General features: G+C 43.4%; 1 protein-coding gene across 3 annotated transcripts in view; it reads left to right on the top strand.

Annotated features, from left to right (window-relative positions):
* CHD8 (chromodomain helicase DNA binding protein 8) overlaps nucleotides 1-12,825 on the top strand; it is a 279,870-nt gene that overhangs the window by 242,969 nt on the left and 24,076 nt on the right. For all 3 annotated transcript variants that reach the window (XM_053702279.1, XM_053702277.1, XM_053702278.1), the window contains exon 36: nucleotides 9,529-9,666. In XM_053702279.1, coding sequence (XP_053558254.1) covers nucleotides 9,529-9,666 — 138 coding nt within the window. The remainder of the gene's footprint in view (nucleotides 1-9,528; nucleotides 9,667-12,825) is intronic.

The raw sequence follows: 12,825 nt of genomic DNA, 5'->3' as shown, positions 1-12,825 counted from the left end.
TCTAAATTGCTTAATATACCTTTCAAAGGGCAGACCTTATTCGGGCCCGGGTTGAAAGAGATTATCGCTGACATTACAGGAGGTAAAGGCCATGCCCTGCCTCAGGACAAAGCCAAAGCCAAGACTAGACAGTCTAATTTTCGTTCCTTTCGTAATTTCAAAGCAGGAGCAGCATCAACTTCCTCTGCACCAAAACAGGAAGGAGCTGTTGCTCGCTACAGACAAGGCTGGAAACCTAACCAGTCCTGGAACAAGGGCAAGCAGACTAGGAAACCTGCTGCTGCCCCTAAAACAGCATGAATTGAGGGCCCCCGATCCGGGATCGGATCTAGTGGGGGGCAGACTTTCTCTCTTCGCCCAGGCTTGGGCAAGAGATGTTCAGGATCCCTGGGCGCTAGAGATAATATCTCAGGGATACCTTCTGGACTTCAAATACTCTCCTCCAAGAGAGAGATTTCATCTGTCAAGATTGTCAACAATCCAGACAAAGAAAGAGGCGTTTCTACGCTGCGTACAAGAGCTCTTGTTAATGGGAGTAATCCATCCAGTTCCACGATCGGAATAGGGACAGGGGTTTTACTCAAATCTGTTTGTGGTTCCCAAAAAAGAGGGAACTTTCAGACCAATCCTGGACTTAAAGATCCTAAACAAATTCCTAAGAGTTCCATCGTTCAAGATGGAGACTATTCGGACAATTTTACCTATGATCCAAGAGGGTCAGTACATGACCACTGTAGATTTAAAAGATGCTTACCTTCACATACCGATTCACAAAGATCATTATCGGTACCTAAGGTTTGCCTTCCTAGACAGGCATTACCAGTTTGTGGCTCTTCCATTCGGATTGGCTACAGCTCCAAGAATCTTCACAAAGGTTCTGGGTGCTCTTCTGGCGGTACTAAGACCGCGGGGAATCTCGGTAGCTCCATACCTAGACGACATTCTGATACAAGCTTCAAGCTTTCAAACTGCCAAGTCTCATACAGAGTTAGTGCTGGCATTTCTAAGGTCACATGGATGGAAGGTGAACGAAAAGAAAAGTTCACTCGTTCCACTCACAAGAGTTCCCTTCCTGGGGACTCTTATAGATTCTGTAGAAATGAAGATTTACCTGACAGAGGACAGGCTAACAAGACTTCAAAGTGCTTGCCGCACCCTTCATTCCATTCAACACCCGTCAGTGGCTCAATGCATGGAGGTAATCGGCTTAATGGTAGCGGCAATGGACATAGTACCCTTTGCACGCTTACACCTCAGACCACTGCAACTGTGCATGCTAAGTCAGTGGAATGGGGATTACTCAGACTTATCCCCTTCTCTGAATCTGGATCAAGAGACCAGAAATTCTCTTCTATGGTGGCTTTCTCGGCCACATCTGTCCAGGGGGATGCCATTCAGCAGACCAGACTGGACAATTGTAACAACAGACGCCAGCCTTCTAGGTTGGGGTGCCGTCTGGAATTCTCTGAAGGCTCAGGGACAATGGAGTCAGGAGGAGAGTCTCCTGCCAATAAACATTCTGGAATTGAGAGCAGTTCTCAATGCCCTCCTGGCTTGGCCCCAGTTGACAACTCGGGGGTTCATCAGGTTTCAGTCGGACAACATCACGACTGTAGCTTACATCAACCATCAGGGAGGGACAAGAAGCTCCCTAGCTATGATGGAAGTATCAAAGATAATTCGCTGGGCAGAGTCTCACTCTTGCCACCTGTCAGCAATCCACATCCCGGGAGTGGAGAACTGGGAGGCGGATTTCTTAAGTCGTCAGACTTTTCATCCGGGGGAGTGGGAACTTCATCCGGAGGTCTTTGCCCAAATACTTCGACGTTGGGGCAAACCAGAGATAGATCTCATGGCGTCTCGACAGAACGCCAAGCTTCCTCGTTACGGGTCCAGATCCAGGGATCCAGGAGCAGTCCTGATAGATGCTCTGACAGCACCTTGGGACTTCAGGATGGCTTACGTGTTTCCACCCTTCCCGTTGCTTCCTCGATTGATTGCCAGAATCAAACAAGAGAGAGCATCAGTGATTCTAATAGCACCTGCGTGGCCACGCAGGACTTGGTATGCAGACCTGGTGGACATGTCATCCTGTCCACCTTGGTCTCTACCTCTGAAACAGGACCTTCTGATACAGGGTCCCTTCAAACATCAAAATCTAACTTCTCTGAAGCTGACTGCTTGGAAATTGAACGCTTGATTTTATCAAGACGTGGATTTTCTGAGTCAGTTATTGATACCTTAATACAGGCTAGGAAACCTGTTACCAGAAAGATTTACCATAAGATATGGCGTAAATACCTATATTGGTGTGAATCCAAAGGTTACTCTTGGAGTAAGGTTAGGATTCCTAGGATATTGTCTTTTCTACAAGAAGGTTTAGAAAAGGGTTTATCTGCTAGTTCATTAAAGGGACAGATCTCAGCTCTGTCCATTCTGTTACACAAACGTCTGTCAGAAGTTCCTGACGTCCAGGCTTTTTGTCAGGCTTTGGCCAGAATTAAGCCTGTGTTTAAAACTGTTGCTCCACCATGGAGTTTAAACCTTGTTCTTAATGTTTTACAGGGCGTTCCGTTTGAACCCCTTCATTCCATTGATATAAAGTTGTTATCTTGGAAAGTTCTATTTTTAATGGCTATTTCCTCGGCTCGAAGAGTCTCTGAATTATCAGCCTTACATTGTGATTCTCCTTATTTGATTTTTCATTCGGATAAGGTAGTCCTGCGTACTAAACCTGGGTTCTTACCTAAGGTAGTTACTAACAGGAATATCAATCAAGAGATTGTTGTTCCTTCTTTATGCCCAAATCCTTCTTCAAAGAAGGAACGTCTACTGCACAACCTGGATGTAGTCCGTGCTCTAAAATTTTACTTACAGGCAACTAAGGAATTTCGACAAACGTCTTCTCTGTTTGTCATTTACTCTGGGCAGAGGAGAGGTCAAAAAGCTTCCGCTACCTCTCTTTCTTTTTGGCTTCGTAGCATAATTCGTTTAGCTTATGAGACTGCTGGACAGCAGCCTCCTGAAAGAATTACAGCTCATTCTACTAGAGCTGTGGCTTCCACTTGGGCCTTCAAGAATGAGGCCTCTGTTGAACAGATTTGCAAGGCTGCAACTTGGTCTTCGCTTCATACTTTTTCCAAATTTTACAAATTTGACACTTTTGCTTCATCGGAGGCTATTTTTGGGAGAAAGGTTCTTCAGGCAGTGGTTCCTTCTGTATAAAGAGCCTGCCTATCCCTCCCGTCATCCGTGTACTTTTGCTTTGGTATTGGTATCCCAGAAGTAATGATGACCCGTGGACTGATCACACTTAACAGAAGAAAACATAATTTATGCTTACCTGATAAATTCCTTTCTTCTGTAGTGTGATCAGTCCACGGCCCGCCCTGTTTTTAAGGCAGGTAAATATTTTTTAATTTATACTCCAGTCACCACTTCACCCTTGGCTTTTCCTTTCTCGTTGGTCCTTGGTCGAATGACTGGGAGTGACGTAGAGGGGAGGAGCTATATGCAGCTCTGCTGGGTGAATCCTCTTGCACTTCCTGTTGGGGAGGAGTAATATCCCAGAAGTAATGATGACCCGTGGACTGATCACACTACAGAAGAAAGGAATTTATCAGGTAAGCATAAATTATGTTTTTTTCTCTCAGGCAGTATTTAGAAGAAGAATCTGCCTGCGGTTTCTATGATCTTAGCAGACGTAACTAAGATCCACTGGCTGTTCTCGCACATTCTGAGGAGTGGGGTAACTTCAGAAAAGGGAATAGCATGCGGGGTCCCCCGCAAATGAGGTATGTGCAGTAAAATATTTTCTAGGAATGGAATTGACTAAGAAAACACTGCTGTTACCCATATGATGTAAGTACAGCCTTTAATGCAGTAGTAGCGACTGGTATCAGGCTGATAAATGTATGCGCAGTTGAGTTATTTTCTAGGGACTAGAATTTGACTGAGAAAATACTGTTAATACTGAAATAATGTATGAGCCTTAACTGCAGTAGAAGCGACTGGTAGCAGGCTTAGTGATAACTTTGCATAACATTGGAAAAGTTTGTAAAACGTTTACTGGAATGTTATTCGTTTTGTGAGGTACTTTGGTGATAAATCTTTTTGGGCATGATTTTTTTCCATATGGCTAACGTATATTTCTGCATAGAAACCGTTATATCAGGTCTCCCACTGTTGTAATATGAGTGGGAGGGGCCTTTTTTTAGTGCCTTGTTGCGCAGTTAAAATTCTAGCACAGTCTTCCTGCTTCTTCCTCCTTGATCCAAGACGTCTCCAGAGAGCTCAGGGGTCTTCAAAATTTATTTTTGAGGGAGGTAATCAGTCACAGCAGACCTGTGACAGTGTGTTTGACTGTGATAAAAGCGTTACATCTTAAATTGATTATCCGTTTTTGGATATTGAGGGGTTAATCATCCTTTTACTAGTGGGTGCAATCCTCTGCTAATTTCATACATTTTCTGTTAAAATTTGTTTGCTGTAACTGAATTTCAACTGTGTTTTTAAAAGCGCTGCAGCGTTTTTTATATTGCTTGTAAATTTATTGAAAGAATTTTCCAAGCTTGCTAGCCTCATTGCTAGTCTGTTTAAACATGTCTGATACAGATGAATCTGCTTGTTCATTATGTTTAAAAGCCAATGTGGAGCCCAATAGAAATATGTGTACCAATTGTATTGATGTTACTTTAAATAAAAGTCAGTCTTTACCGGTAAAGAAATTATCACCAGACAACGAGGGGGAAGTTATGCCGCCTAACTCTCCTCACGTGTCAGTACCTTCGCCTCCCGCTCAGGAGGTGCGTGAGATTGTGGCGCCAAGTACATCAAGGCCCTTACAAATCACTTTGCATGATATGGCTAATGTTATGAAAGAAGTATTATCTAATTTGCCTGAGTTAAGAGGCAAGCGCGATAGCTCTGGGTTAAGGACAGAGCGCGCCGATGACACGAGAGCCATGTCCGATACTGCGTCACAATTTGCAGAACATGAGGACGGAGAACTTCATTCTGTGGGTGACTGATCTGATCCGGGGAGACCCGATTCAGAAATTTCTAATTTTAAATTTAAGCTTGAGAACCTCCGTGTATTGCTAGGGGAGGTGTTAGCGGCTCTGAATGATTGCGACACAGTTGCAATCCCAGAGAAATTATGTAGGCTGGATAAATACTTTGCGGTACCGGTGTGTACTGACGTTTTTCCTATACCTAAAAGGCTTACAGAGATTATTAGCAAGGAGTGGGATAGACCCGGTGTGCCCTTTTCCCCTCCTCCGATATTTAGAAAAATGTTCCCAATAGACGCCACCACACGAGACTTATGGCAGACGGTCCCTAAGGTGGAGGGAGCAGTTTCTACTTCAGCCAAGCGTACCACTATCCCGGTGGAGGATAGTTGTGCTTTCTCAGATCCAATGGATAAAAAATTAGGTTACCTTAAGAAAATGTTTGTTCAACAAGGTTTTATATTACAGCCCCTTGCATGCATTGCGCCTGTCACTGCTGCGGCGGCATTCTGGTTTGAGTCTCTGGAAGAGGCGATTCGCACAGCACCATTGGATGAGATTATGAACAAGCTTAAAGCACTTAAGCTAGCTAATGCATTTGTTTCGGATGCCGTTGTGCATTTAACCAAACTAACGGCTAAGAACTCCGGATTCGCCATCCAGGCGCGCAGAGCGCTATGGCTTAAATCCTGGTCAGCAGATGTGACTTCTAAATTGCTTAATATTCCTTTCAAAGGGCAAACCTTATTCGGGCCCGGCTTGAAAGAAATTATTGCTGACATTACTGGAGGTAAGGGCCACACCCTTCCTCAGGACAGGGCCAAATCAAAGGCCAAACAGTCTAATTTTCGTGCCTTTCGTAATTTCAAGGCAGGAGCAGCATCAACTTCCTCCGCTCCAAAACAGGAAGGAACTGCTGCTCGTTACAGACAGGGTTGGAAAGGCAACCAGTCCTGGAACAAGGGCAAACAGGCCAGAAAACCTACTTCTGCCCCTAAGACAGCATGAAGAAAGGGCCCCCTATCCGGAAACGGATCTAGTGGGGGGCAGACTTTCTCTCTTCGCCCAGGCTTGGGCAAGAGATGTCCAGGATCCCTGGACGTTGGAGATCATATCTCAGGGATACCTTCTGGACTTCAAAACTTCTCCTCCACAAGGGAGATTTCATCTGTCAAGGTTATCAACAAACCTAATAAAGAAAGAGGCATTTCTACAATGTGTACAAGACCTCTTAGTAATGGGAGTGATCCACCCAGTTCCGCGGACGGAACAAGGGCAAGGGTTTTACTCAAATCTGTTTGTGGTTCCCAAAAAAGAGGGAACCTTCAGGCCAATCTTGGACCTGAAGATCTTAAACAAATTTCTAAGGGTTCCATCGTTCAAAATGGAAACTATTCGAACCATCCTACCCATGATCCAAGAGGGTCAGTATATGACCACAGTGGATTTAAAGGATGCCTACCTTCACATACCGATTCACAAAGATCATTATCGGTACCTAAGGTTTGCCTTTCTAGACAGGCATTACCAGTTTGTAGCTCTTCCCTTCGGGTTAGCTACGGCCCCGAGAATTTTTACAAAGGTTCCGGGCTCGCTTCTGGCGGTACTAAGACCGCGAGGCATAGCGGTGGCTCCGTACCTAGACGACATTCTGATACAAGCTTCAAGTTTTCAAAATGCAAAGTCTCATACAGAGATAGTTCTAGCATTTCTGAGGTCGCATGGGTGGAAAGTGAACATGGAAAAGAGTTCTCTGTTACCACTCACAAGGGTTCCCTTCCTAGGGACTCTTATAGATTCTGTAGAGATGAAGATTTACCTGACGGAGTCCAGGTTATCAAAAATCCTAAATGCTTGCCGTGTCCTTCATTCCATTCCAAGCCCATCAGTAGCTCAGTGCATGGAAGTAATCGGCTTAATGGTCACGGCAATGGACATAGTGCCATTTGCGCGCCTGCATCTCAGACCGCTGCAATTATGCATGCTAAGTCAGTGGAATGGGGATTACTCAGATCTGTCCCCTTTACTAAATCTGGACCAGGAGACCAGAGATTTTCTTCTCTGGTGGTTGTCTCGGGTTCATCTGTCCAAAGGAATGACTTCGCAGACCAGATTGGACGATTGTAACAACAGATGCCAGCCTACTAGGCTGGGGCGCAGTCTGGAACTCCCTGAAGGCTCAGGGATCGTGGACTCAGGAGGAGAAACTCCTCCCAATAAACATTCTGGAATTAAGAGCAATATTCAGTGCTCTTCTAGCTTGGCCTCAGTTAGCAACACTGAGGTTCATCAGATTTCAGTCGGACAACATCACGACTGTGGCTTACATCAATCATCAAGGGGGAACCAGGAGTTCCCTAGCGATGTTAGAAGTCTCGAAGATAATTAGCTGGGCAGAGTCTCACTCTTGCCACTTGTCAGCAATCTACATCCCAGGCGTGGAGAACTGGGAGGCGGACTTTCTAAGTCGCCAGATCTTTCATCCGGGGGAGTGGGAACTTCACCCGGAGGTATTTGCTCAACTAATTCTTCGTTGGGGCGAAACGGAACTGGATCTCATGGCATCTCGCCAGAAGGCCAAGCTTCCTTGTTACGGATCCAGGTCCAGGGACCCGGGAGCGGTGCTGATAGATGCACTAGCGGCCCCTTGGGTTTTCAACATGGCTTATGTGTTTCCTCTGTTTCCGTTGCTGCCTCGACTGATTGCCAGGATCAAACAGGAGAGAGCATCGGTGATTCTGATAGCGCCTGCGTGGCCACGCAGGACCTGGTATGCAGACCTAGTGGACATGTCGTCCTGTCCACCATGGTCTCTGCCTCTGAGGCAGGACCTTCTAATTCAGGGTCCTTTCAACCATCCAAGCCTAATTTCTCTGAGGCTGACTGCATGGAGATTGAACGCTTGATTCTATCAAAGCGTGGTTTTTCGGAGTCGGTTATTGATACATTAATACAGGCTCGGAAACCTGTTACCAGAAAAATTTACCATAAGATATGGCGTAAATATTTATATTGGTGTGAATCCAAGAGTTGCTCATGGAGTAAGGTTAGGATTCCTAGGATATTGGCTTTTCTACAAGAGGGTTTAGAAAAGGGTTTATCCGCTAGTTCGTTAAAGGGACAGATTTCTGCTCTGTCTATTCTTTTACACAAACGTCTGGCAGAGAATCCAGAAGTCCAGGCTTTTTGTCAGGCTTTGGCTAGGATTAAGCCTGTGTTTAAAACTGTTGCTCCTCCGTGGAGATTAAATTTGGTTCTTAAAGTTCTTCAGGGTGTTCCGTTCGAACCCCTTCATTCCATTGATATTAAGCTTTTATCTTGGAAAGTTCTGTTTTTGATGGCTATTTCCTCGGCTCGAAGAGTCTGTTATCTGCCTTACATTGTGATTCTCCTTATCTGATTTTTCATTCAGACAAGGTAGTTCTGCGTACTAAACCTGGGTTTTTACCTAAGGTTGTTTCTAACAGGAATATCAATCAAGAGATTGTTGTTCCATCATTATGTCCTAATCCTTCTTCAAAGAAGGAACGTCTTTTGCATAATCTGGACGTAGTCCGTGCCCTGAAGTTCTACTTACAGGCAACTAAAGATTTTCGGCAAACTTCTTCTCTGTTTGTCGTTTATTCTGGACAGAGGAGAGGTCAAAAGGCTTCGGCCACCTCTCTCTCTTTTTGGCTTCGTAGCATAATACGGTTAGCCTATGAGACTGCTGGACAGCAGCCCCTGAAAGAATTACAGCTCATTCCACTAGAGTTGTGGCTTCCACCTGGGCCTTTAAGAATGAGGCCTCTGTTGAACAGATTTGCAAGGCTGCAACTTGGTCTTCACTTCATACCTTTTCAAAATTTTACAAATTTGACACTTTTGCTTCTTCGGAGGCTGTTTTTGGGAGAAAGGTTCTACAGGCAGTGGTTCCTTCTGTTTAATGTTCCTGCCTTGTCCCTCCCATCATCCGTGTATTTTAGCTTTGGTATTGGTATCCCATAAGTAATGGATGACCCGTGGACTGAACACACTTAACAAGAGAAAACATAATTTATGCTTACCTGATAAATTTATTTCTCTTGTAGTGTGTTCAGTCCACGGCCCGCCCTGTCTTTTTTGAGGCAGTTCTAAATTTTAATTAAAACTCCAGTCACCACTGCACCCTATAGTTTCTCCTTTCTCGTCTTGTTTTGGTCGAATGACTGGATATGACATGTGAGGGGAGGAGCTATATAGCAGCTCTGCTTGGGTGATCCTCTTGCAACTTCCTGTTGGGAAGGAGAATATATCCCATAAGTAATGGATGACCCGTGGACTGAACACACTACAAGAGAAATAAATTTATCAGGTAAGCATAAATTATGTTTTTATATAACTTACCAACAAATTGTGCTATGGGTCTTAACCACATTATAATAAAGGAAAAGCTGGATGTCCCATGACCTCATTGCTTTACATCTAGTGGATTTAAAGGGTCTAGACTGCTGCTGAAATAAAACAAATTTTTTTTATTTTTATTTTTTTATTCCAGTACATGGAGACCCGAAGAAAACATAAAAAACATAAGAGCAAAAAATCCAAATCCTCCTCTTCTTCAATCACAAGTATGGGAGGAATTCAGCCCTCACACCATCATCATCACCATCACCACCATCACAATGGGAAGAAGGTGAGACTATTTCCCCTTAACTCTGTCCTGCACACTTTATTATGAAACAGACAATGAGAAGAGTTTAGAAGTTGGTTAGGATGAATGTGTTTTGTTGACAGTAATATTTTGGGTCTAAATGTACTTCCTCTCATGTGAACAAGGGTAAAGTTAAAAGGACGTTCACAGATAATGATTGGTATGCACCATATATTTGGCTGTTGCTCAGGTTCTTGCATTGAGTGTTTTGCACCAATCCAATCTGCATTTCCATGCCAGTCTACAATTCTTAAATTGGCAAATTCCAGAGAGCCCCAGTTATAATTCTTGCATGAAATGTTTACACATAAGATTAGAGAAAAAAACATCTGCTCTCTCCAAACAATCTATTTATGTTTCATATGCTTTTTGCAAGCGTCGTATGTGTAGAACTTAAATGTATATGTAATCCCATTATTTAGATGGGTTATCCATTTTACATTTTTATTGGTTAAAGGGACAGTCTAGTCCAAAATAAAGTTTCATGATTCAGATAGAAAATGTAATTTTAAACAATTTTCCAATTTACTTATATCACAAATTTTGCTTTGTTTCTTGGTTTTCTTAGTTGAAAGCTAAACCTAGGAGGTTCATATGCTAATATCTAAGCCCTTGAAGGCCACCTCTTCTCTCAGGGAATTTTGACAGTTTTTCACCACTAGAGGGTGTTAGTTCATGCATGTCATATAGATAACACTGTGTGCTCACGCACGTGGAGATCAGGTGAGCCAGCTCTGATTGACTAAAATGGATGTCAGTCAAAAGAACTGAAATAAGGGGGCAGTTTGCTGAAACTTAGATACAAGGTAATCACAGAGGTAAAAACTGTATTTATATAACTGTGTTGGTTGTGCAAAACTAGGGAATGGACAATAAATGAATTATCTATCCTTCTAAACAATAAAAATTCTGGTGTAGACTGTCCCTTTAAATAGATGTTGCTTGTTTTTGTTCCCAATTGATCACTGGGGAGACTGGTTAAATGTGACATGTCCAGAACAGGAACACACTATTTTTCTCTCCAAATAACAAAACTTTTAGATGCAACAAATAAAACATTACTTTAACGTTTTGATACATTTCAGCATAAAGGCATCATGAAATTTGTGATCATTATGCTGCTTCTCTTGTTTCAGTTCATTTGGAGATTTCCTCTGCCAGTGGTGCTCAGATCCTAACTTGACCTCTTTACCTTGATAGACGCATGTTTTAATGCTTCCTTTCAGAACATTGTGGTTTACATTTGGTAGCTAAAACATTTTTGAGTTTAATATCCTCTTTGCTGCTTTGCGAAATCTCTTAGGTTAGTTATAACTGTTTCTTCTTAAAAACAAGGTCAAGGTTTTTTCCCCCAATCTAGCCACCTTTCCAGAAATGGAGTTGCAATTTTGGCATGAAAGAGATGAACAAGTTGAAGGGTCTTCATTTCAAAATTAATACCTGCATTTTCTTCTGTAAGCTCAGAGGGATGCTCATCTTCATGTTTCCTTTCATCCAGGTCATTTCAGGTTTCTCAGATTTGCAAGGTTTATCTACCAAAGATCAGAACCCAAAAAATGTCTGTGAAAGGGAAAAGTAAACTTTTACAATACAGGAGGAGGCAAAGACATCCCAGCCAAAGGCTTAAATACCTCCCCTCATCCCCCAGTCATTCTTTGCCTTTCGTCACAGGAAAAGTTGCCATTTAACTTTGTCTATAGTCCTTGTTATAAGCGCAAGCTATAAAGGACTCTGATTCGCTAGAGGGTACTCCCTCCTTACCTAAAGCTAATGCCTGTTTATATTGTGATGATGCCACGGTATACCCGCCTGCTCAATTATGTTCCACATGCCTTGATAAAGTAATCTTATCAAAGAAAGCTAATATGTTTAGTACTACTGAGCCTTCTACCTCTAAGGAGTCTCCATCTCGTGAGGTGTGCACCGTACATTCATCTCCTAATACACATGCAGCTTCCCATAGCACTCCTATTACTCCACCTGGAGGGGCCCTTTTACCGTCAGACTTTACTGAACAGTTACAGACCGCAGTGTCTATGGCCTTTAGTGCTTTACCTCGCACTGCTAAGCGCAAGCGAAAGGTTAAATATTGCTATCCTTTCTAGGGGGTCATCTACTAGTTTATTGGATTTATCTGACACAAGATTATCCGATGATCAAGACGCCTCTGATACTCGAGAGGATGCTCTTTCTAGAAAGACGGAATCTGCTGCATCTAAGCTGACGGGCGGCAGAGGAACCAGACTTTAGATTTAGGAATGAACACTTACGCTTTCTGCTAAAGGAAGTTTTTTGGCTACTTTAGAGGTTCCAGAACCTAAGTTACCTGAGGAACCTTGTATTGCTAAATTAGATAAGGTCTAAGAGGCAGGGTGGTACCACAGACTTTCCCGGTTCCCATAAAGATGGTGAACATTATTAAGAATTAATGGGTAAGACTCGTTCTTCTTTTTCCCCTTCTTGTTCCTTTAAGAAATTGTTCCTGGTTCCAGACTCTTAGTTGGAGTTGTGGGGTTCCATCCCAAAAGTAGACGGTGCTATCTCCACGCTTGCTAAGTGCACTACTATCCCACTTGAGGATAGTTTGTCATTTAAAGAGCTCATGGATAAGAAGCTGGAAACTCTATTAAGAATAATGTTTCAGCATACAGGATATTTGTTCCAACTGGCAGCGGCTGTTGCTGGGGTTGCGGGAGCGGCTACCTACTGGTGCGACTCCTTATCTGAGTTGATCGAGGTGAAGGGTCCCCTCGACACGATCCAGGAAAGAATTAGGGCCTTAAGGGTAGCTAATTCTTTTATTTGTGATGCAAATATGCAGATTATTCGCCTGAACGCCAAGGCTTCAGGTTTTTCTGTGCTAGCCCGTAGGGCACTCTGGCTGAAATCTTGGTCTGCGGACATGACTTCGAAGTCTCAACTTCTTTCCCTCCAATTCAAGGGAAAGATTATTTATGTTCCAGGCCTGGACAAACCTAAGGGACAAGGTCCTAAGGGACAAGGTCCTAATTTTTGTTCCTTTCGTTCGGACAAATCCCAACGTCAGCAGCCCTCTGCAAAGCCGGATCAGTCCAAGGGTACTTGGAAACCTCCTCAGTTCTAGAATAAATCCAAGCAGAATAAGAAGCCCGCCGAGTCAAA

This window comes from Bombina bombina, chromosome 2 (genome assembly GCF_027579735.1).
Source record: "Bombina bombina isolate aBomBom1 chromosome 2, aBomBom1.pri, whole genome shotgun sequence".
In the NCBI taxonomy this organism is placed as follows: Eukaryota; Metazoa; Chordata; class Amphibia; order Anura; family Bombinatoridae; genus Bombina; species Bombina bombina.
This window is presented reverse-complemented; position numbering and strand designations above follow the sequence as displayed.